The following is a 25314-nucleotide window of genomic DNA, read 5'->3' on the forward strand; positions in this document are numbered from 1 at the left end:
ATCGAATTGCTGAATTGCTGCCCACGTATATTTGGAACTTCATTTTTGAAGTCAATTACTTGAGACATTCATTAGCAAAGAAAGAACAGTATGTTTGCAGCCCACTCAGAACAGTCACATGAAGTGCCTGTTCTCTCACTTCGCCTTCGCCTCCATCTAGACCATGCCTGCAGGACTTGCAACAGGCAAACAAACATGGTGCCAAAAGTCACCGATGATAGCCTACAAGGCAGACAGTAAAACTAGGAAGCTTAGAGGCCTTCCTGGGCTAGTAGCTATAAAAGCCTGACTCTCATTGCATTTATCAATCAAGTGTGCCATACTATTCAGTACAATTTTGGTATAACCACCTCATTTGCCCTACAAATAAAAACCACTAACTTAGATAGTGTTTTTGTTACAAACAGCCCTTTCTTCCCCTCACGTTCAGTAAATTAAGACTGTAATCCTATGGCCCTAGAAAAGCAGTCCCAGGAGCACATAGAAAGCTGTGTACACACTCGCATTGAGACTGCATCCAGTGCATTTCCATCACATAAGCCTCAAGCCATATCTATCCTGTCATTTCTTATGAAATGCTGCATTTCCCACCAAAGTAAATTTGATCAGAATTGAGACAAAGAATGACCTACCTGCAGTTAAAGTCTGTAATGTGTACAAAGCCTAAATCATTTCTCCCTCTGCAGCCTAAAGGTAGAACTCTGACATCGGAGGGGGAGATCTGAGGTTGAATTCCTCACCCCCATTATGATACAATGGCCAAACTGATGTTAGATCTATAGCATTAGCAGGGCTAAATGTGATGGTGGGGCATGCTACAGCAAGACTGGGAAATGGCTTGGATCCAGGACTCTGACATGCTCCCAAAGCAGGGAGAGATTTTGAATAGTTTATGAGCCAGTCTAAAAATTTCTCCTGTTTCCCCCCACCGTTCTCAAACAATGTAAAACAGACAAAGGAAGGTCAGAGTACTCCTCGGACTTCATTTTTGTCCTGCTCATGCAGTTAAAACAGTTTTCAGATTCTCTCTCTTAGGATTGCAGAGCAACAGCTATTTTTCAAGTGCACCAAAGGCACTTGTCAGTTTTGCCTCTCTGCTATGCCTGTGCAGATATTAAAAACCTTTCTGGGTGATTACATATGCAAAGTGAAAATATGAGTGTCAGACAGCACAGTGTCCTCCAGATCCTATTTTTGCCAGCTTATCACACCACAAGCTTGCAATGAAAATATTAACCTGTGCTTTAGCTCTTTGGGGCCCAGCAACTTGTGAATTGATGCAGTTGTGTAACCTTCGTTCAGCAATTGCTTATCTGCACCCAACTGATTCTATATCCACTCCCAATTTTGGGTGGTGGACAATGGGGTAATGTTCAACATAGCACTAAGCAAATTGTTCCATTGCCATGAAGATTTCTCCTTGCCCATCTCTTCTCCCTACATGACCCTTATACCTGTTCGCTACTCATACTTCCTATGTTCACCACCAGTTAATCCAGTAGAAGCCTTTGTGATCTTAGCTGTCCATAACTGACTTTCCAATTCAGCCTTGTAATGACTACAATCGTTTTTTGGATTCAGCATTATACCTCCTTGCAAAAAGATAAGAAATTACCCGATGTAACCCCCCAACTTTTTCCATAGTCAAAGTAGCATAAGTGGGAAGAAGTGACATTTATTTGAACTTGAATTAGGAGAACTTACATTTGACCCTTGTCTATTTAAGCCACTCCTGCCAACAGAGCACCATTTTATTTGACCTTGTTTTGCAAGGAACTGTTTGCAATCAAACATTTAAGCATTTTCATGCCCATGTTGTTAGGTTCCAAAAAACATGCACCAAGAAAGAGCTGAAGATACAAGGATTGTGGGCAGACCAGCATGTATTCCATGATAGCACAGTAACACTGTAAATTAGGATGCAGAAATTATGCAACTTGAAGGTTGGCTTCAGAATTTCTGGGTGATGCTTGGTGCACCTCAAACAAAATGTAGCAAACCTTATTACTAGCAGGTCAATATTTCACTAGTCTTAACCAGAAAAATGAAGCCTCACTACTGGTTTCCACGATCACTAACATTTTCAAGATTCTTCTACAATCCTGAATATTTGAAATTCACTTTCCTTTGAGTTCACTTTTGATTTTGGAGTTGTGCTGCTTCAAAAGCTAGTGGGGAAACCTCAAACCACACACATGTCTACAACCAGATCTAATCAGACAAGGTGATCGGGTCAGTTTCACAACCTGGCTAGAAAACTTGGTGTGACCTACTCTGCTTGATAGTCTTGTTAAAACGTTCCTTTTTAACCAGGCCTTTGGTTGATTTGATTGACCTCCTATGCCCTTTTAAAATGTGAGGGGGTTTTTTGGGGGGGTGTTATTGGGTTGTTGCTTTTCTTTTCATTATATATTTTGTGGTTTTACTGTATATTCTGATTTTATTCTGTGAAAAGTCCTGAGACCTGCGGGTATAGGGATTTTCTGCTATAAGAAAAAAAGATGGATAAAGCAATGGGAAAATATGAGAGGATTACCATTGGCTTGTGACATTGTCTGGGCCCCTATAAAATGCATGAATGAGGCACAACAACTATATATTAAAAGCCTCCTGTGAAAGCACTTTCATTACAAGCAAAGTATAAATGTTTTGAGCAAAAATAGTGCTATAACCGTCCACTCATGTTCCTTCCCACATTTTCAACTGCAAAGTTATGGAGTGGTGTAACACAAAGCTAGCAACATAACTGTATAAAAGCAAACCACAGTAAAGATTACTTAGATTAGAAGTGTTTAAGAGCACTTTTAATTCATTTTAATTCAGATTATTTTACTTATCAAAGCAAAACTTATGTACAAATCTATATACTGTACCAACATTGACATTCATGCTGTACTCAAACATCCCTCACTAAATACAAATATTACATCACAGACAGCTTCTAAGTCAGCTGCTCCATCGCACGTTACAGAACTTCTCTTCCTTTGTATTTAAAATTTTAAAAATTACTTGTTTTCTGCTATTGTTCTGCAGTGACTAAATGAAAGTCCCCTTTGCAGGAAATGATCGAAAATGAATCAAATTTCTGCAGAGCATACCCGTTTTAGTACAGACATTGTGTATCTTTTTGTAAGGTACAAATGGGAGATTGCATAGGCAGGATATGCAGTACTAAATTCCGAGAACTGACACTATTTTTAAAGTGTTTGTTTAGGAGTATTTTGCTTTTAGTCTCACAAAAATATTACAGGGCTTACCGGGACAGGGAGAATGGGTATCAATCTTGAAAGATTCCAAGTGGTATAATTAAAATTTTCTTAACTCTCTAGAAATTGAGAGAGAAGTTTTGGCTACATGGTAAAGAGCCAACAGCAGGCTTGAGCAAAGCATTTCAAGCTAGCAGCAGGTCACTCTAAAGGCCCCTTCAGTGGACACGCATAACAGGAATTGAGGGACTCTGGAGTACAGTTAACCCAGTCTTGTCTCCTCACAGAGAAGGCAACGGTGATATGGAGAAACAGAAAATTAAGGAGGGGGAAGGGAAGCAAGTACAAAAATAAAACAAAATGTGATTAAAGAATGCTGGTCTCCCCTGGGTGCCAAGGGGCTTATTTTAGTAAAAATTTACTGGCCATTTCAGCTACCGTTAACAGACATCAAAACACAGAAAATCTTTTAACAGCACCTGGTCCTTCAGATACATACAAACCTTAAAAATATGACCACCAGCTATTTTTGAGCAACACTGCAAGGTTTTCCATATCACCTGACTTAGTAAGTGCAGTTTGATGTAAATCAAGAGTCTCTGAATAGACAAAATAATAAAAGTTCATAACAAACGATGGTTCAAGAGATGTACAAAGATAAACACACTGAACAGTGGAAGGATGAACATAATTTACATGTTTAAAGTTAGGTACTTCATACTTAAATATTTTCTCCAATGACTAACCTTTCCTACCTTAAATATTCAAGTTGGTATTATATCCCCCCTTAGAACAGTTTGTATAAAGATTGATTTTGTTTTTCCCAATGTCAAATGAATGGTTGCTTCCACCACTAAGTAGAAAAGCCTTCGTTAACTTCTCTGTTGTAATAAAGCTTTGAAATTCTGCAGTTCTCGTATACTTGTGGAAAGCCTGTGATGCAGCAGGAAAAAAAAGATTGAGAATAAAAAGATTGCACATTGTAAACAATCTTAAGTTAGAAACACTAAACACCCTAGTTTGAGAGTCTCTGCCTTGAGGGCACTGGAAATTAATTCATTCCTCACAGTCCAGTACCTTTTTCACGACACAATGACTGGCAATATTACCTCACAGTGTTCTTTCAAAAAGGTTCATTTTGCCAAAAATGCTGAAGAAAAAAGTAACTTCATTATTACTTTTTCACCTGAAATGTTTGTGTGAATCAATACTTCGATATAAAACAGGATTAGTGTCCTGTGCAACTGAAGATGAAATCCAGAACACTGGAACTTCTATTCTCAGTGCGGAAACTGCAGGTCTCATGTACGTGGCTAATATATATTTAGTATCTTGATCAAAATAAAAATGATCTTTTTGAAAACGTATTAGGAGAGACCCTTTGTAACAGTGTAGTTGCTGTGGATTCAACCGTAGCAGCTGTTTGAAATATTTGTAGATTTTTTAAAGCAAACCTGAACCATTTCCTATTCCATGTACTCTTCAACAATCATCAGGTCAACCATCAACACGTGCTGCTTCATGTAACTTAATGAAGCTATCAGGAGTCTAATTTACTACTATTAAAATGAATGGGAAAGTGAAATTATGATCCCACTATAACTGGGGTCCCAGCAACTGCTCTAAATAGGGAAGAAAAAATGAGGGCAATATTCAAATATACCCATCTGCAATCAGAGTGGACTTCTGCTTGTGCAACAGTAGTTCCTGTTCTCCCCCAAATATGCTTTAGCTGGTTTAGGAAGGGAAGGAAGAATTCTGCTTGCTTAAATGTTGCGCAACATCATTGGTATCTGGCATGTATCACATATTTTTTGCTTGTTTTTTAGGTTGTAGCACTTAGAGCACTGGTGTTTTTTATAACTCCCCCCTTACATTCTTGTGTGTAGAAAAAAAACCTAATTACAAAGCACTGAAGAGGTGATTGGACCCCAGGAGTAATTTGACTTCAGGGGGTTTATTCTGCTCCAAATTATCTTTATGTTGACACTTTCACAATGTAAACTTGCAACACTGGTATCTCATTTGCAATGTCCTTTGGTAAAGAGACACCCCCCCCCCGCATTCAGCTATTGGAATACACTGGACCCCTTCCATCATTCACTATGAGCCTAATATTTCACCTAGATGTTTCATTTGTTAATGTTATCTCTCTTCTGTTATAAGCCCAAAATTTAATGTTGAGCTGGAGTTACTCTGAAATCAAATTACAGCTTTATTTTAAGCTAGGATTTTAAGGGTTTCTGTTGGATCCCAGTAGCAGATTGATATGGGGGGGATGGTGCAGAAGAATTTAAATACATAACTACATAGATATAAAAGAATTAAGTGTAAAAATATAACTTGCCTTCCAAATGCATTTAGAAGAGCAACTATTTCTTGTCGTGTCAGTTGAAAACCTTTTGATGGGCTGTTTTCAGGAAGGTTTTTTATTTCCTTTTCCGAGAATAAGATCTTCAAAGCAGTTCCTAAACCTTGAGTCTAAAATAACACAGTAAAACAACAAGAATACAGAACCCCCTAGTCTCAAACCCCCAGTTGATAACAGAAAGGTTTTATATAGCTTGGACACATGATTATCATGCAGCAATTAAAGCCTTTCTGCCACCAACCTTCCACAAAGTAATACATGCAGTCTCCTAGTCCTTTACCATTTTATTTTCAGTTCATATTAATAAATTCATTCTCAATAAAATAATAAAACCCTGTTTTCCAGCTTTTTTCCATTATTCTTGATGAATATATAACTGCAATACAAAGAATACAAGTCTCGACAAGGTATGATTTATATTTTATAATTACTAAAAATATTTCTATCATTGTAAGACTATGTACTGTACTCAAAACAACAACAAAGTACAGTTTATGCAGCTGGAATTCAAGGCACAAGTCTTTGTATAAACAAAGACTGAAATTATGTGAGTGCATACTAAGGCTAATTAATATGGGCTTTGTAGTGACACGCACCACTGTGCTGATATGAACCAGCCACAAAAGGCAGAGTCCCAACCCCAGGGTTCTGGGCCTGTTGCAAGGCAAGATCCCCAAACTCCTGGCATCAGAAGAACGTGCTAGAAGATTTTGCATGGGAGACCATTTCACAGCCCCAGAGCATGTTAACTCACAAAAAAAAATCACATACCTGCAATTTGCCCCATAACCTGCACTTATCACATCCAACACAATCCATTATGCGGGATATGTTCTTGAAATGTAACCTGAATTCTTCCTACCAATAAAAACAAAACATAATTTTTAAAGATACCATAAAAGTGTGGATTCGCCCCTCAACCCCCATCCATGTGTATGAATTCATCTTCTCTTTTCAGTACTAACCACCAGGTGGTGTTTCATCTACACCGGTGCTCTCACTAGCTCAAACTGCAGTTCACAAACTCCCTTCTAACCAAGGCCTGCAAACTGGTTACTGTACTTTCTACACTAACCACTGTCAGCTCGGAAAAGGAAAAGGTTAATTTGCACATGAAAGGTTAGGAGACTATAAAGCCAGCTGGGAACTCCAAACCCTCTAATCATGGCTAGGATAGGGCAGTATTACATAACCATACCAGTTATTATAGGAAATATTCTGATTTGCTTTAATAATAAACCATGTTTAATACAGTGGTACCTTGGTTTAAGAACAGTCCAGTTTAAGAACGATTTGGTTTACAAACTCCGCAAAACCAGAAATAGTGTCTTGGTTTGAAGAAGAAGAAGAGTTTGGATTTGATATCCTGCCTTTCACTCCCTTTAAGGAGTCTCAAAGCAGCTAACATTCTCCTTTCCCTTCCTCCCCCACAACAAACACTCTGTGAGGTGAGTGGGGCTGAGAGACTTCAGAGAAGTGTGACTAGCCCAAGGTTACCCAGCCGATGCATGTGGAGGAGCGGAGACGCGAACCCGGTTCCCCAGATTGCGAGACTACCGCTCTTAACCACTACACCACACTGGCTCTTGAGAACTTTACCTCGGTCTAAAGAACGGAATCTGAACGGTGGAAGGGTACTGCTGGTGGGAGGCCTCATTAGAGAAAGCACACCTCGGTTTAAGAACGGTTTTGGTTTAAGAATGGACTGCCGGAACGGATTAAGTTCGTAAACCAAGGTACCACTGTACAGTTTTGCAAAACGGCAACGTATTAAGGTAAATGAAAGAACCATTGTATGTGACCTCCAAACGTAATGTGATGGTGCTAAAACAAAAAACCAACGGGGCGCATTCAGTGATGCAGCCCATTAGCAACAATGTACCAGAGTTTTATGGTCAGTGGAATATCCAGCATGTTTCTAGTAATTTGCTTAAGTGCTTCATAATTTAGAATTTAGAAGTAGGTTATGGTTTGGTGAGTCTTACTCAAATGAAATTAGAGAAGTTCTCATGCTGAAGCCACAGTCAAGACTAAGCAGTTCTCTATTCTGAATCATATTCTAACCAAACCAATTTCATCTGTTCCCAAAACACCTATAGACTACCTCCCCCAAGATTAACACCTAGTTTTTAAGTAAGACTTTTTGCCTTGTTTGCATAGCTTATGTAAACATTTCACTGGCATTACTGTATTTACCTTTAAAGATTTTGCCCCTTTTTTATCTCCGGCAAACATGGATTTTTCATCAAAGTGCATAGGGAAAGACCTAAGTGAATGAAATATGTCAATGATCAAAAATAATCTAAAAACTCTCAGTCTACTGCTTAGAATGAAGTGAAAGGGATCTACGTTGTACAATTTCTCAATAATATCTCAGTGGCAAATCGTAAGTCACAGCACAGGATGGCAGAACACTTGACTTAGTCAGAAGACAGCATTAAGGCACTCTCCATGTGATCTGAGACTGAGTCAGATCTTCCTTTACATGCCCTCCACAGCAGGGGTGAGGAGCCTGAAAGGCACATTCCCTCATGGGGAACCTCCCAGGGGCCACGGAAATGCATATGACTCTTACGCATACTGAAATCAGGCCTTTCTACATACAAATCTCCCTCTATCCAGGCAAACAAAATACATTTCAGCGCAGTTCAAAAACACATTCCAGCCAAGCAAAAGCACTTGAGGGGGGCATGGAACAAGACTGGTGAAGAGAGTGGTCTGGGAAAGGAGGTGCTTTGAGACAGCAGAAGACAACTTGCAGCAAAGGAATCAGGGAGTGCCAATTGACAAAGAGTATTAAAGAAGAAACACAAACAGCAGGGGGAGACAAGGATACATCCAAAGGCAGGCTTGGCAAAGACCTCTCTGCCCCACCTCCTGCAATAGTCCTGGTTCCCTTCCTGAATTTTCAAGCTTTTACTTGTAGAGCTATAAAAGATGGGTATGGGGAGGATTCTATTCAATTGTTCACCATGCAGTGAACTTGCTCACGTCTTGCAGTGTTGGGTCAATGGATACAAAGGCACTGGAATAATTGACAAACCTGAGACCCTTTATTTTTAAACTGTATAAAAAAGTTTAGAATCTCATTTTATTCATGTTTCAGACAATTAAATAACTTTATACATAATAGATGACTTATATTTATGTTCCAGCAATTCTGCAAGGAATTTTGTCTGCTTAGATCTCATGAATGCAAAATTCCTGGCTAAGAGACTGAAGGAAGAAGTGGGACAGGAAACATGCCAAATTCAAAAGGCTACATGCTCCCCTCCCCCAAATTTTGTACACACAAGGGAAACTTCCTCTTGTCCGCAGTAACTGTGACAAAAGCTAGGTGGAGGGTTTTTTTTCCATTTTCCAGTGCTTGCTTTTCTTTTCGGAAAGGTTAAGAAATGTTCCTGTTATATTTTACACTCAGATATCCCTTTGATGCAATTTCTTGTAGTTTCTTTTAATCCAATATTGTTCAAGCAGCTGTATCTAGTTACACTAGATTTGGGGATGGGAAGGCACACTTACTTTGTGTCCCTGAAGATTTCTAACAAGAGGGACTTTGTCTCTGTATCCTCTTGGGAATTTCCAGTGTAAAGATCTACAATCGAACGCTCGAAGTACGATGCGACTTTTGACAATGCGCGTAGTTCCACCAAATATAAGAAATATAAATTTTTTAGCCTTCTTGGACCTTCGCTTTTTGTTTCACTGGAGTCAAAGCGATGGATAAATTCTTTGACATTGGATCCCCAACGAGGTCTCCCCCAAGTTTCTAATCAGAGAAAAACAATTTTGGACAAAATGAATTATGCTTGCACAGAGATAACAATAATGGAGATGATCACAGTATTAAAAATATAAAATACCTTCAAGTAGATAATTTGCACAAAGATGTATGTTGATACTAGCATGAAGTCCAGAAATGAGCTTATAGAATACACGTTTCTCAAGACAGAGACCTAGGTAGAACAAGCATTATTAAAAAGTTAACTGATGAAAGCATGACTCATAGGCCTGCATTTCTGCTAAGTAATGGGCTACAGTGAGCCTTGGGCTAAAATCCCCCTGCTCTTCAAGCTCATAAGGAAATCTGAAGGTTTCAGGTTGGATTGTAAACAAATCACAGTTGCCTATGGCCATAATAAAGGAATGATTTCCAAACTCAACTATTCCTCAATAACCAAGCCCACAAGTTTGGACATCAAAGTGTGATTTGTTTAAAATGTGAAGTGGTTCTCTCCTTTTCACTGTGTACCAGAGGAAGAAGGGAGAAGCCAAACTTGAGGCTCATTGTGATTCATTTGTGTAGCAGAAACCCACAATTTCTCACTGTGTCTGAACTCGGTTGGATCTGAATGTGCAGAAGTGGCATGGAGGGTGTGGGAAAGGAGAAACTGGTGAAAGGCACTAATGGATAGCATATTTGAGCATATTATGGGATGAGAGGTAAGCTTGGGGAAATAATCTGTTCCGAATACTTTTATAAACACTTTATTTTAATGAGACCTATTCAATCTGAGCTCTTACAGTTTCCAAAAGGTCTAAGAGCACAGTTCCTACCTCCAGTTAAAGTGACCCTGCAGTGTTAGCTGTACAGATGCATTACAATCTATCTGGAGGTAAAAATCAGAAAGTAATGTGGAACCTTAAAGATTAACAAGCTAACTGTGGCATGAACTTTCATGGGCTACAGCATTTTTATCTCTAGCCTATGAAAGTTCATTTCACAGTAAGTTCATTAGTCTCCAAAGGTGCTACAGGACTCTCTAATAGCTAGAGAGTCCTGTAGTACCTTTGGAGACTAATGAACTTACTGTGAAATGAACTTTCATAGCTGCATAGCTGGACTAACATAGCTATTCTCTATTTTGGAGGTATAGAAATGCTAATGAACAAGGTACTTTGCTCACCTTCTAGCCATGTATAGAAAGATTCTCCTGCAAGCACAGAAATAAATTCACATTAGTAGCTTCAACAAAATTCCAGATTTTTAAAACACACTAGACAGAAACCAAAACACAGGGCATATGATTTAAGGAAAACCTGAATCTGTTAAAGACTTGACTCTCCATCTGTCACCTTCACACAATTTAAATTGTGAAGCATTGATTTTTCTATTTTGAGGGGCAAGTTTCAAAATCATACATCAGAGTAGCACCATTTTTGCAAGTACCGCCCCCCCAAAAAAGGATGGACAAGTATTTGTGTTCCAAATCCTAACTAGTCTTGTTCTGTATGTTTCTATTCTCTTTCTCCCTCCCTGTCCACTTCTTGCTCCCTCACCCTCTCCTCACCTTGTAATTCAGCAGCAGTATTCAGTATTGAGGTATTTTAAAGATGTACCGTATTTTTCCATCTATAAGATGCCCCCATGTATAAGACGCCCCGCCCCCTATTTTGGGGGACTCCAATTTAAGAAAATTGGGGGAGATGTACCCATGTATAAGACGCCCCCAAATTTTTGACATTATTTTTAAGGGGGGGGAACCTAGTCTTATACATGGGAAAATACCATATATACTGAATGTATTGTATTTAGTTGACATTAAGGGTAAAAGTGAACTTGTAAAGAATATTATGAAGACTCACCATCATCCTCTCCTGAAAAAAAAGAAGAAAGTTGCAGAAGATGAGAATAATTTATTCCCCTCTTATGTCTCTACCGAATATCAAACACATGTCTGTTATTTTTAAAATATATAAACTTTTTGATTTGTGATTCACCCCATCAGTTATTTAGTTCAGGCACAAATATCTATGTACTAAAATAATGATCTTACACTGTACAACACGGATAAACATTTAAATGCAATAGAGAGAATCAACAAACTCAAATAATGTTGCAGCATTTGCTAATTTTACTGATATTTTGAAAAGCAATTCTACATTTCTGAGTTGTACAGGGATCTCAGTTTCATACAACTTTTTTTTTGCAAATTGTAGCTTTGCTTTCTTATTCCTGGCAAATAGTTTCAAATAAAACGTAGCGTATTTTTCGCTCTATAGGACACACTTTTCCCCCTTCAAAAATGAAGGGGAAATGTATGTGCATCCTATGGAGCAAAGACGCCATAGCCCCGCGACCCTCTCCCGGCTGGAGAGGTGACACGCGGCTATGTCAGGAGCCTCTCTGCTGCTCCCTGACCTGCTCTTTGGGGCTGGTGGTGGGCTTCCCCCTGCCAGCCCCAAAGAGCAGGTCGAAAGGAACCTGAAGCCTGGAGAGCGAGAGGGGTCGGTACGCACCAACCCCTCTCGCTCTCCAGGCTTCCAAGGTAGCCGCCTGAACGCACCTTAAACGGCACCTTGTTTTAGAGCGAGAAAACAAGAGGGGTAAAATTCTCCCCCTCTCTGCGCAGCGCCTCCTGTCGCAGAGAGGGGGAGAAATTTTTTTTCTTGTTCTCCCCCCTCTAAAACAAGGTGCGTCCTATTGTCCGGTGCGTTCTATGGTGCGAAAAATACGGTAAGTTGCATTTGATCAGTTATTTAAGGGGAAATGTAATTACAACCAGAACAAATTATTTTTTGGAACCAGCGTTGCTGATGGATGCACAAGTGGCATACATAGCTCATGGTGCCTTTTGAAAAGTATAGTTAAGGTGCTAGCAGCATCCCATCTTGGAGAGATAGCCATAATTATCAATGCTGTGGTACCATCAAAGCTAATTTACTTTTATGAATTGTATGTCAGTCCTGATAACTTCACGTGATGCAGAATGAAGTGGCCAGATTGTTAACTGGTATGGAATACTGTAAGTATATTGTTGCAATGTTTCAGGACCCAATTCAAAGTGCTGAACTGACCTCTTTAGTCCTTCTGTGTGCCCCCTCATCTGCAGGTATTAGGTAGGTGGCTACCAAAGAGATTGTGTCATCCACACAGACATTTGGCCTTTTTTCCCCACTGCTATCTTTTAGACAAGCTCTGAATGGCATTGAGTCTTTACTGTTTTTCTCTTGCTGCGTGCATGTTATTTTACAGTATGTAGTTTTTGCTGGTGTCTTTATTTCGTATATTATTACATTTTAGAGGGCATTATTACCAATATGCGGATGACACACAACTCTATTTCCCCTTGTCCACTCAAGCAGGAAGGGCAGTGGGTGTGCTAAATCAGAAGCTCAATCCAGTCAGGAGAGTAATAGTTATATTAGTAATAGTGGAGTAATAGTTGTATTGAATATTGGCCCATTAACATTTTATTGTATGTAGCCTAGAGGCAGTGGCTGTAGACAACTAATACATTTAACTAGTAAAAGTAGCATTAATGATGATGATTTGTTTTGCAAGCCACCTTGAGGGCACTTATCAAAATGCAAGATATGCATCTTATGAATATATAAATAAACACTAATGCTTGGGGAGGGAACATTAGCAAGTCTAATTAAGTGGGCCATCTCCATTCATTAAATGCTTGCTGGTTTCCTAAATGGCATGGCTGTATTGAACCTTCAAAACCATTCTTACAATTACAAAGTATTTAGTGACCCACCCTTGCTGGGTGCCAGAGGGTTTAGTGGACGATACACTGATCGTGGCCTAAAGGAAAAGAGATTAGAAATATGTTTTTGTAATCCAAAGAATCTCAAATGTTTCAAAATAAATTCTGCCCGCCCTTCCCAGTTACTTGAAGCAATTTTCTTCATAGATACTGTTCCATACTCTCCATGCAGAGGGCCCTTTGTATCCAGTGTAACGCTCTGGATTCAGCAGCAAATCCACATACTGAGCATCAGGAGATCTCTCATCTAAAGAAAAAATAGAGATGTTAATTATGCATTAATTGTACAATTGTGTGTGCATTTACACACACACACATATACAGGAAGACAAAACAGTTTGGCTAATGTAAAAAGTCAAATGCATTGTTACTACTGATCACATTACATAGATGCTTGTACAGATGGCAAATTCCCCCACCTTATTTACATCTTGCCCTTTATTCACTTGGAACAGGAGACTTATTTAGACAAAGTAAAATGCTTCAGCAGGTAGCCTACTGCTACTTCCCTCTTCATTACTTGCAAAATGCTGGGAAACTAGATAGAATAGGAGTACCAAGTTACTCATTACTTACACTACAAACATGCACCACACATGTGAGTACAGTATTTTATTAAAGGAGCCTAATTTCCAGTTATGGGGAACACATTTTAACTTTCTTAATTTAACTTGTTTATCTAATACTAATTATAACCACATAAAAAGGAGAAAACCCAGATATAGAAGACAAGGCAGCTGTATACATGTGCTTATAATTGGTTCTAGAATGAATATTTATTGTAAGAGCTGTTTTCAGCACTTTTGATGTTGAGTGTCCTTCATCCTCTCTTTGACTTTGAATGCAACATTTTGTTAGGGCTTTTGCTTTGTTTTTGCAACTTGAGGCCTTTGGACACTAGCTGATCCAACACTTTCCAAGCACAATACTAGGGCACAGGTCAGATGATCTTGCAAATCATAGGTTGGTAGATTATGAACAAGAAGATATTTAGCTCTCTCTCGCCTTTAGAAAAAAAATTATTGAATAAGTGCCCCATTCTCCGTTTCCCATATAATGTTCAAAGTGACTTTCAATTATGTCCAAATTGGTAAATAATGATCAGTGTTTGCACTCCAAATCACAATCAGAAGTCATGACTTGAAGAGGGTTTCTTATCCTGGCTTAGTTTTCTTATTTAAATTAAGCCTATTCTGGTTTAAAATTATTAACAGTATTTGAAGATTTGGACTGTACAAGTGGGACCTGCAACCAAATGTGGCAATGTAGAGGGTGCCTATTCAGGATTCCAGCCAGCCAAGCCTTCTTCAAAGATACTCCATATGCTTATCCTTCACATCTGGATTTCTGTGTCATCATTTCCACCACTCTTAAGTCAGCATTTCATTGCCACCGAATGTGCTCAGTCCTCAGTGGACTATCTTTTGTTTTTTCTTCTCCCAGAAATATTTCTGCTTCTGAAAAGAGTTGGGTTCTTTGGATCCTGCTGATACCCTTCCTCTTGTTTACAGGTGGTACTGTCTTGGCTATATCAGGATCCACAATTGGAGGTGTTGATCTTTAATAGGTTTACTCTTCACAGCAAACTATGTTTAGTGCTAAAACTAAGAGACGGGGATTGCATGAGCCCATGGTTCCTTTTGGTTTGGAAGATCAGAATTGAGGCTGTTTTTTAAGAGCAAAGTATAAATATTTTGGCACACTTTCTCTTTTGTGAAGTACATGAAGATGATTTTCAATTGACTTGGCTACACATTGCCTTATAAAATGAAGTTCAAAAGAATGAACAAATTTACCATCCAGTTCACAAAAATGGTCCTGTGAATCATCATATCTGGCCCAGTCAATGAAAGCCTCTTTACTTTGGTTGCTGTGGAAAGGAGAAAAAAATAGACTAGTGGTAAATGGACATAATATAGTCTCATTTCTCATTTTTATGTTTTCCCATCACTTTTAAAAACAGAAATTGCTCCCAAAAGGACCTTCAAGGAAGCTCATAAAAATGAAAAGGGTTTTTTTTAGATAAAAGTAATCTTATGAAACTAACATTGACTACATGAAACTGTCGTAAGAGCATAAAGTGCAACTAATTTCTCATAAAGTAACACAACAAGTAATCAACTGCCAAGCTTTCATACAGCACTAGTTTATAATTAACACTAGAATTGTATATTCAGCCCAGATACATAGCACTAGTTTGTTTAGATAGCTATCCTTGAGACCATCATGCTAACAAACATGTTTATATGCTGCTGTATCACTTTTTAATCCTTACTCCTTATCTAGCATTAGCACACAGAACTTGGTTGAAAGAAAATGGAGGAAAAGTTCAGCACAATCTGCAAGTGAATTTCAAAATTAATGCCTACGTACAGTACTACCAGCAAAGAAACAGTTCTGAAAACTAGGTGTCAATATCTGGAACAGCTTGCTTCCTCCTTTTGTATTCATCATGTTAGTCTTTTTAGTTCAACTGCTAAAAGTATGTTTGACCAACAGCTACAAATAAGTATGTTTTGTGTTAGTGAAATCTAACACTGGCATGTTCTCTTTACCACAGAACTTACAAGAATAGTATGTATGGCGAAAAGCCCAAAAAGAGCTAAATATATCAAGCCTTGCCACTCCAGTTAACAATGAAAAAAGGCTTACCTTAATGTACTATTAATTGCTCCTAGTTTGTTAGCTTGTTCACAGTCTTCGAGTTCTTTGGTATGGTTTGCTTTCTTTGAATACTGCAAGGCAGAGTATATGATATTTAATATCACCAACGATATTTATTTTTCATTTTAAATCTTAGGGCATTTGCCTGTCACTTACCCAATGCAGCCATGACTGACAAGTGAGGTAACACCTCACAAGCATTAAATGCACTTAATATTTCCAAGTATTACCATTCTCTGGACCAGAGACAGAAGCTTCCATTCTTATGCACATTTATGGTACTGCAGGCCATAAATTCTACTATCACTAATTTTTATTTATATATGCATATCTGGGATTTAAGTGTGCATTGAGGAGAAGTATTTTCAGTGTTTGCTTAACATTTCCCCCCCGAGGCAATTTTACAAGTGATTGTTTAACAGGAAGCTACATTCTAAAAGCCTCCTGACCAGCTGCCCATGCTACCAGGTTTGGCCCACTTAGCTTCTGCTCACCTTGGAAAGCAAGGTTGGGAGGGGGGAGCCCAGAGAGCCTCATCAACTGTATCCATGGCAAGGAAACACAGTGGGACTTCCTAGCACTGCTGCCAGCTTCAATTCTCTCTCATAGGAGGGGGGGAAATGCACTCCTATACAAACAGCACCTAAAATGCACCATCATGCTTCACCACTGGGTAAACATAGCACAATGCTATGTTAGCTGCTAAAGTAAGCAGGAGTGGATAGCTATCACTTGTATCTGAGGCAAATGCAACATGCCAGTCAGATGTTTTCCTAGTGCAGTGGGGGGTAGAAAAGTCCATATTTTTTATTTCAGAAGAGCTTACTCACTTTGTTAGCACTCCCAGCTTTAATTCCAACTGGTACTTTACTCTAGAAGAAGCAAACAAGTTACATGATTATTCAACCTTTTCATTCACAACCCACTCATTCTCAACACTGACTGAAGATTGCTAAATCAATGAGCCACGCCAGCAAAAAACTGTTTGAGCATCAATACTCCACGCTGGGATACAGTTCCATTTCATTTATGATTTGACCATTTTTGCTATGGGTACCCTATGCACATTTACTAGTAAGCAAGCTCATTGAAAAAAGTTCAGTGGAACTTATCTATGAAAAGCTTAGGATGAGTTAGCATTTAAATCAGAACTGTTCATAATATGATGGCCAAAAATCTAAACACTCTTTAAACCCCTGTCGTATTACTGTCATTAATAGCACTGAAAGATAATACCCTTTGAGCTCTGAAGTTATCTTATCTGCTATTTAAACTGAACTACAGTTGCCTATCTTTACACAAAACTAAAATTTCACTAGCAAAGTAGCTTTCCAACAGCAGTCAATGTGTTGCCAATAAAAGCTGTCAAACTTCCTGCAACTCTAAAGTATGTTAACCCCCACTCCCATCAACACAGAATCATATCAGTGTTATGCAAACTCTTGCAAAAATGGCAGTAAGTAAAGTTACATATTATTCTGTTCCACAAAGGCAATACTATTCTGGTTTCCTCCTTTATTTGCAAACATACCTCAGGACAAGGCTCTACATGGCAATCTCTGATAGAACAATGGCCATCGTCAGCCCAAAAAGGACAGGGTCTCTTCAGATTGACCTTAAAACCAAGAAACATATACATGCTGTCAGTCAATTAATTTTGAACTAAATAGGGAAACTTCCCTTCAATAGAATAAGCTGTCTTATATAAAAAAAAGTGAAAGATTAGGGCGCTGAGAACAAATATCTAGAGTTTTCATTTATTTGGCTGACTTAAAAATATGAGCCAGCTACAAGCATGGGGTGGGGGTGCCCGCACAAGCAATTTCTGAAGCTTTCTTCTGGGAATAATTTGATTTGCTTTTACCGCATTAACAACATCTCAATACCACAGCACAAAATACAGTCCAGTGCTTTTTTGTGCCTTCTCCTCTGGCCTCACATGAATGATCAGTACAAAATGTGATTGATGTTACTTGACCTATTTTGTAAAAGTTCTTGATCAGAGAAGTTACTGAACCTGAATACTGCAAGTTACTCAATTCATCAAAAAGGGAAGTGGGAAGCCGCAGTGATGTGCCAATAAAGCTTTACAAACAGTTAAATAAAATGGGCTGAAAGAACAAAACAATCCTATCCATTGTCTTTTGAAAATTCTTATGTACCTATTGCTAAGAAAGAACTAATATTATACTTTTTAACACTGCTAAATCTTCTAATTTTTTCAAGATAATGAAAAAAGGAACACCCATAATCGAATAATTTACTTGTCAAATGTTGATGTCTTGCAGTGAATATAGTTGCATGAACCTATGTTGAAAATGTTCCTTATTGCTTGTGTTTTGTTTTATTGGTGTGCTATAGATTTGTTTGTGCAATTTTATTGTAATATATTTAATATAAAAAAGATTCAGCCAAAGATTTCCACAGAATAACCTCACAAGTGTTGTTTGCAATCAAGCAGATCCAGCACATCCAGATTAAACAGGAATCACACGTCTTCCAGGAAGCTTAAGCTTTAAAATGCAAGCCCCCACTTCAAGTTACATCAACAGTATTAATGGTATCAGTGCAAAGGAAGACAGTTTCCAAGATCAAATATTCTTAATCCTCTTTCAACCATAGCACAAGGACTTACCTAACATACAATTGCAGCCACAGCTGATATGCACCACTTAAGATATTCTTTAAAAGATTACAGCATTACTTAAATCAAACCTGGTCTTTTGGCATCTTACATTTAAAATAGTTCATTTCTATTCCACACTTTGATAATTGAAAAGTTTCAGTTTCCTTTAATATACACAGGCCTCAAATTTTGCAAAAAAGTGAGCTACAGCTGCTACAGTGCACGTATCCCACATGCAAGTTCAGAAAGTTTAGAATATTGATTCAAATTTTTAATTAGGACAAATCCTTCCCAATTAAACCTAAACTACTTATACATGTGTAGAGTTCACACAGTAATCCAACAAATGACTCATATAGCTTATGCAACATTTTTATCAACTGCTGCTGGAAACAAAAAATGTCATAAGCAAGATAAAGTTAAAATATTTTTAGTCGAATTGAAGTAATACATAGCACACTTTTTGGGGTGGGGTGACAAAAAATGTCATAAGCAAGATAAAGAAGTTAAAATATTTTTAGTCGAATTGAAGTAATACATAGCACACTTTTTGGGGAGGCAACTGGGGAGAAACATTACATTTTCTAATAGGCACCTTCTGACTAAGCCAGTTGTTCATAATGACTACACAGCTACTATTAAAAACACAGGGTTGGATCCAGAGAGGCATGACCCCTATTTGTGTGCTAGGGCTTTCTGGATCCCACCAATGATCCTTGTAATAAAATGAGATGGGACTGAGAGGCCTACAAGGGATGGTGAAAGATGGATAGAATTCAGGGAACTTGCCCTGCACAAGAGGAAGCCCCTTTTTAAAACACTTGCAAAAATAAAATAAATAAAAATGGTTATCTTTGGCCATTCTGTAAGTGGGAAGAGGACAGGTGGAACAAAAGATTATATATGAAGATGCAGTGAACAATAAAACAGAAAATCCTAAGTGTTAACAAAGTTTCTAGCACAATTGCCAATGAAGTTGGTAGCTGGACTACAGAATACTTTACAAAGGGTAACCATTTTTCTTTTCTTTTTTAAAAAAATATTCAAAAATATTACAGATTTTCATGAACTACAAAAGAACAAACAATATCTTTTGTTGTTGTTATTGTTCAGATTATAAAGTCTTTTGGTTACGTTCAATGTAAGACAATATGGTATCCGGAGGTAGAGGGAGAGATTAGAGGGGAGAGGGTGGATGATAAACTTACAACTATTTTGATACAGCACTGTATAAAACAGAAATGGCCACATTAAATGTTATAACCTTCAGTTATACAGCTTATCAAGAGCAAATTCCAAAACCATCAGGTGTAGACGGTATCTGCTTCACATTCACAGAAGACAGCTTTTATCTAACATTAGTTTACTTTCACTATAGTACACCTTGGATCAAGCAATGCCGAAGGACGTTAGCTACATTTGGTCATCATTGTTTGCTCAAGTACCTGATAAGGTTTTCATTTAATTCTTCAGGTACTGTTTTTAACCAATTCCATTAAGGAAAAAAAAGGCTAACCAATTTATCTAAAGCTAATTCCAGGTTCTAAAGACAGCAGTTACATCAAAATGAGGGTGTTTTTTCCAAAAACTACCAGAACATATGGAGTTTATGTTTTGTGATTGTAAAAGGTTTTAATTAATTTCAATTTTGTATTTTTATATTGTTGTGACCTATTCTGGGACCTTATGGTGATGGGCAGGTAAAAAATCCAATGACGGCATATAGTGCTTCAGAGTACAGTACTGCTCTTCCAACCCACAGTGTATTTCCTTTTCACACTAATTTGAAGCTTTGAAGGAGGTTTCATTTTTAGTACAGTTTTACTATAACCCCTGTATTTCTTTTACTTCGTACAACAGAGAAAGAAAAATCGATTTCACTAAGCCAGTGTTTCTCAAGCGATAAGCCAGGACCACCAGTGGGACTTAATCCTCTTTCCACTGCCAATGCAGTGCATCCTTCCTTACCCACCCCATCCCTGATCATACTGTAGCCTTTTGGTTGGATGGATGCCAATTCCCTGCATACTGAGTAAAGGTGACTGGGACAGAAGCTGGGAGCAGAAGGAGGAAAACAGAAAGAGAGAGATGAGAGGGTCTTGCTTCCCATAGGAATTTAAAAAGAGATAAAGCATTATTTAAAAAATAGAACTAAGTGGTAAGAGAGGGGAAAGAGTTACGAGAAGAAAGTTGTTAAAGGAGGGAGAAGTAAATGTAAAAGAGCAGGGATGAAAGAAACTAACAGTTTCGGGCTAGGTTAAGAAGGAAAAGAGAAAAGGTGACAGCAGATAGAGTAAACATACATTAAAGAGAAATGCCGGGGTGGATATAAAATAAAAAGTCTTCTCCATTTAGAGCCTTGTATTGGCAAATAACCCCCAGATAAAAGTCTGAATGATGGAACTCCTTTCCACAAGAAAACTACTATGGGATAGAATTTAGTAATTTCCAAAGAGAGGTTAGGTATCAACAGAAAATATCACCACCAGTTTGTAAATGATGGGCCTCAGTAGTTTTCAGCTCACTCACATGGACCAAGGAGCACAGTGTCTGAGAATGTCTGCACTAAACTATTTAGTAATAGACCATTTTTTACTCTACCTTGTAGTATCTGAAATAGTCCCGTTCTAGAAGTTTCTGTATTTGGGGGAAGATCTTAACATTGTTGAAGTCATCAATGCTTTCTATGTCGCATAAGCAGTCATCAAGCACTCCTGATAACTAGAAAAACAAAACAAAAAGACGAAATGGCAATATCACTTATAGCTAAAAGTTTTTGATTGAGCAAGAAGACAATTAGAGAGAAATCATCATAAAGAGCATTGCAAATGGCATTTGCTTGCAGGAATTTACATGAAACCCACACACATATGAGCAAGGTAACACTTTTTTTTAACTTATAGCAAAACAAGCATTTGCATTTGTGATACACAATCTACGCACATTTCATGTGACTCTCTATGTGGAAATGCCACCTGTGCAGTAACGGGGTGGTGTGTGGGGTAAGTCTTCAGTAGCTTATTATTGAATGCAATGGGACAAAGATAGCAGAATTATTAATAGTATGCAGAATACATTTACCATCCTTCCTTAATCTATCTAAAATATTGATAGAATTTGCTTTCATTAACTTCGATTTTAATTAAATTCTGTGCAGGGAATCCTTTATCACTCTTTAGCAGAATGTTAATTAGACAATAAGCACCCCCTATGTTTTGTTTGCAGTGTGCCATTGGAATTCAGCAATCGTTTTCAGTTGCCCAGTTTGCACATAATACCAAGTCAAACTATGGGAGCAAACATGCAAGCTCCAAGGTAAGACAATGGCTGCTTTGGTCCTGCTGCTGTGAGCCATGTGATGGTTTGGCATGTTGTGTCGTGTTGTGTATGAACCCAGGCTTCTGGTTTATCATGCTCTAGTTTAGGCACACCATGAGCTGTAGTCAATGTTTGTTCTATGGCTTACATCTCACATTTTAGCTCACAGCAGCAGGGCTGGAGGAGGAGAAAAGCAGCCAAGCTTCTCTGGACACCTGAAAATTTGCAATTACCCATAGTTTGACTTAGCATTATGTGAAAACCAGATCATTGTATAAACAGGTTATCATTGTCAGTATTCAACACTATATTTTAAGAATGCACTGCATTTCCTTAGAGGGTGACCAAAAACCCTGCAATATTTATTTATTATGAAAGTGAAAAAATTCAAAGCATTGTGAAACTGAAAGGAGCTTCCTCCCATCATATAAGACTGCTGAGATTGGAAGTGTACTTGAATTATATTCACTTTGGGAATTCTTTTCATTAAATCTGATGGATACGTTTATATTCAGAATTTCAGTCTAAGCTTTAGAACTATTCATTTTATTTCTATAGCTGCCAATACTAAAAAGCAGCAGTGCATTTTTCAAGGAGGTCAGAACAGTACATATTGTAACTTGTAAGCTACAAACACATATACACTTACAATTAAGTCTCATTTAACTCCTAGGCTATAAAGCTTAAACCTATAAAAGAGGATTCTATAAGGAGACCAACAATTATTCATGCTTTTTATAATGCTTTCAAGATGAGAATAAGTATTTCAAAATAAAACTTTCTTTTTTTAATTATACATTAAAAATCCACTTTACTTTCCCCCAAGAGAACTATATTAAAGATACTGTACATGAAATGAAGTCCAGTTTTAAGTCTTGTATTTTTAAAAAATAAATCAAGCACATTTAAAATACTGGTGATCTAACACTGGTTATCCTTATTAGTAATATTATAATACAAAGTGCAATAAAATAATTAAATCAAATGTTATATCAGGTAAACAACAAAATGACAAAGAAAGTTGCTTGGAAAATTTCTCCTGTTCTTGTACGTAGGCATGCAAAATAGTAGTTATTTGGAAATCCCAGGATGTGAGCAAGTTACATGGAAATAGTACAGTGGTACCTCGGGTTACATATACTTCAGGTTACATACGCTTCAGGTTACAGACTCTGCTAACCCAGAAACAGTGCTTCAGGTTAAGAACTTCGCTGCAGGATAAGAACACAAATCGTGCTCCGGCGGCGCGGCAGCAGCAGGAGGCCCCAATAGCTAAAGTGGTGCTTCAGGTTAAGAACAATTCCAGGTTAAGTACAGACCTCCGGAACAAATTAAGTACTTAACCCGAGGTACCACTGTATCTCCCATAAGAATGGGAACATTTAAAAAGAATTACCATCATCTCCACTAATCACATGAATAATGTTTGGAGGGAAAGTGAGACTATGCTCTGTAATAAAAGTTTTCCATTTCCAGTGCGAATGCCTCTGGGATCCGTATCAGGAGGCTGAATGACTGGACATCTAGAAGTTAGGAGTACGTGTCACTGCCCAAGAACTTCAAATCCATGCCACTTTGTGAACAGACAGCACATAACAACTTGAAATTGGTTCCTGGAATATTTCTTTTTCCCAGACCTGCTCATTTTGTGGACAATCTGAGGTACAATTTAAGGATCATCTGGAAGGGCAACCGATAAGAAGGAGCAGTGCACATCTTCAAAACCAGAAGTGGCACTTAACTATTACAAGGGGGGGGAAAGGACACTTCAACTATAGAATGCTGTTTTACAGGGAGGGGGTGGAGAGAAAATGGGCTGACAACATTTAAGTTAAATATTCTGGTCCGAAATACTACAGAGTATGGTTATGCAACGTCAAATGCTGTAATAACAACAAACATTATAATCAAGCAAGAAGCAAGTATTACTTTCATACCCAAATCTGAAGAGTAGACCAAATCCACAATTATTTTAACAGTTGTTTGCTTCTGATCTTCTAGTGCAGGTATATTCTATACAATTGATACCATTCAACCTTTTGTATAATTTCAAAGAAAACCAAACTGAAATATTGTTTCCCATGACAAATCAACCTAGAGCTTGCATGTAACTCTTAACAGTAAGGGGGGGGGATATGCCAGTTATGCAAAGCATTCCTTCTCATGCTAGGAAAAATTTCCATCTTATTTACCTTGAAATACACTATAAAGACCACATAGCTTCTTCCTGCTAGCAAAAACATCTCTATACACATGTTCTTTCCCCTGATATAATATAATCCCATTTGACATACTCTTGGCTCAATTACAAATTAGCATCAAACATCTGCCAAGCCAAGGCAGAGCAAACAAAACTGATCACATCTCCCCAAGGAAGACCTCAACTGTATCTTACTGAGGAAAGGAAGGATTTGGAAACCCTTATTAAAGATGCTGCTGTTGTCTCCGATTCACTAAAGCTGCTTGCATCTCTACTCTCACAGCTAAAAAGAGGATCAGGCAGGATCAGGCCCACACCTGCTGGAAGGCCGTCCAGAGAATTGGACATAGTAATAAACGCTTCATAAAGCACCCGGAATTTTCTCAGCGCTGTAAAAAGAGCACAATCCTTGCGTCCAGGGTCACAGTCTACTAAACAGGAAGGAGGGAAGAGAAAATCCAGCCCTGGAATCCCTAAGGATGCGGCCAAGTTGACCTCCCCCTTGCCCTGGCAATCTTCCTGAGAGGTGGGGAAAGGGCGCAGCCCTCGAGTGGCCCTATGTTTCGGAGGCCAGAGAGAGCATCCCTTCCGCTCTGCCGTCCCAGATGCGGTCCATCAGGGGTAGCCAACATGGTGCCCTCCGAACGTGGGGCTGCAATGCCCGTCGGCTCTAGCCAGCATAGCCAACCGTCAGGAGGGACGATGGGAGTTGTAGTCCGGCCACATCTGGAGGGCAAGACGGTGGCAACCCCTGCTATGGAGGCACGGAAAGCGTTAGCTGACAAGCCCACGGGCAGACTCCCACCCAGCAACCCAGCCGTCGCCGCCTCTCGCTCCCCTTCTCACCTGGGCCTCTGCCGCGCACCAGAGGCAGCCCACGGTGGCCGCCGCCAGCAGGAGCTGCGCCGCCGCCTCCGCTGCAGTTCTCCGGGCAACTCTGCTGATGCTCATGCTGCAGAACCCTCTCCCCGCTCGCCCCGGGGCAGAGGGCGCCCCTCGCCGCCGCCGCCGCCTCAGGGCAGCCCGGAACACCGGAGGATGCCTCCCTTCTCCCCGAGGTTGCCACCGACGCTGGGAAAGAGGAGCCTGCCGGGCGAGCGTACAGGCGGCCGGCCGGATGCGCCGCGCTCACCTCAGCCTCCTCAGCGCTCGCTCTGCTGCTGCTGCTGCTGCTCCTCCTCCTATTCCTCGCAGCCCCCACGCCGCTCTTGTTGTGCACGGGGAAGGAGGGAGGGAGAGCGCACGCCCCAGCGAGACACTTTCCTTTTACCACAGGAGCAGGGGCGACAGCGGAGGCTGCCCTCTCGGCTGCCGCGCAAAGCGTTTCGGGAAGTGTAGTGCGACGCCGTCACCCTTCGCTCTTGCATTTCTCTTGCCTCAGAGGCGGGCGGTGAAAGGGGAGGGACGAAGGCCGCAGCCAATGAGGAAGGACC

At 39.3% G+C, this 25314-nt stretch overlaps 1 protein-coding gene across 1 annotated transcript; it reads right to left on the reverse strand.

Moving 5' to 3' along the window:
- Positions 1–2782: 2782 nt before the first annotated feature.
- Positions 2783–25254, reverse strand: ERO1B (endoplasmic reticulum oxidoreductase 1 beta). Its single transcript, XM_053382582.1, has 16 exons — positions 24728–25254; positions 20965–21084; positions 17269–17352; positions 16568–16609; positions 15726–15808; positions 14870–14943; positions 13200–13320; positions 13065–13111; positions 11164–11175; positions 10485–10511; positions 9441–9533; positions 9100–9346; positions 7774–7843; positions 6349–6435; positions 5554–5687; positions 2783–4139 (listed from the first exon to the last, which is right to left on the reverse strand). The coding sequence occupies exons 1-16, from the start codon at positions 24830–24832 to the stop codon at positions 4079–4081; spliced, it is 1407 nt and encodes a 468-aa protein (XP_053238557.1). The 5' UTR covers positions 24833–25254; the 3' UTR covers positions 2783–4078.
- Positions 25255–25314: the final 60 nt, after the last annotated feature.

The sequence above is a fragment of the Podarcis raffonei genome, chromosome 3 (assembly GCF_027172205.1).
Source record: "Podarcis raffonei isolate rPodRaf1 chromosome 3, rPodRaf1.pri, whole genome shotgun sequence".
Lineage (NCBI taxonomy): Eukaryota > Metazoa > Chordata > Lepidosauria > Squamata > Lacertidae > Podarcis > Podarcis raffonei.

Excerpts from the sequence above, each read along its gene's own strand:
- ERO1B (XM_053382582.1), bottom strand. The coding sequence starts at position 24,832 with ATGAGCATCAGCAGAGTTGCCCGGAGAACTGCAGCGGAGGCGGCGGCG. Across the intron at positions 21,085-24,727 it reads GGTGCGCGGCAGAGGCCCAG|TTATCAGGAGTGCTTGATGA; the intron begins GTGAGAAGGGGA and ends TTGTTTTTCTAG. Across the intron at positions 14,944-15,725 it reads GCAATTAATAGTACATTAAG|CAACCAAAGTAAAGAGGCTT; the intron begins GTAAGCCTTTTT and ends TCCTTTCCACAG.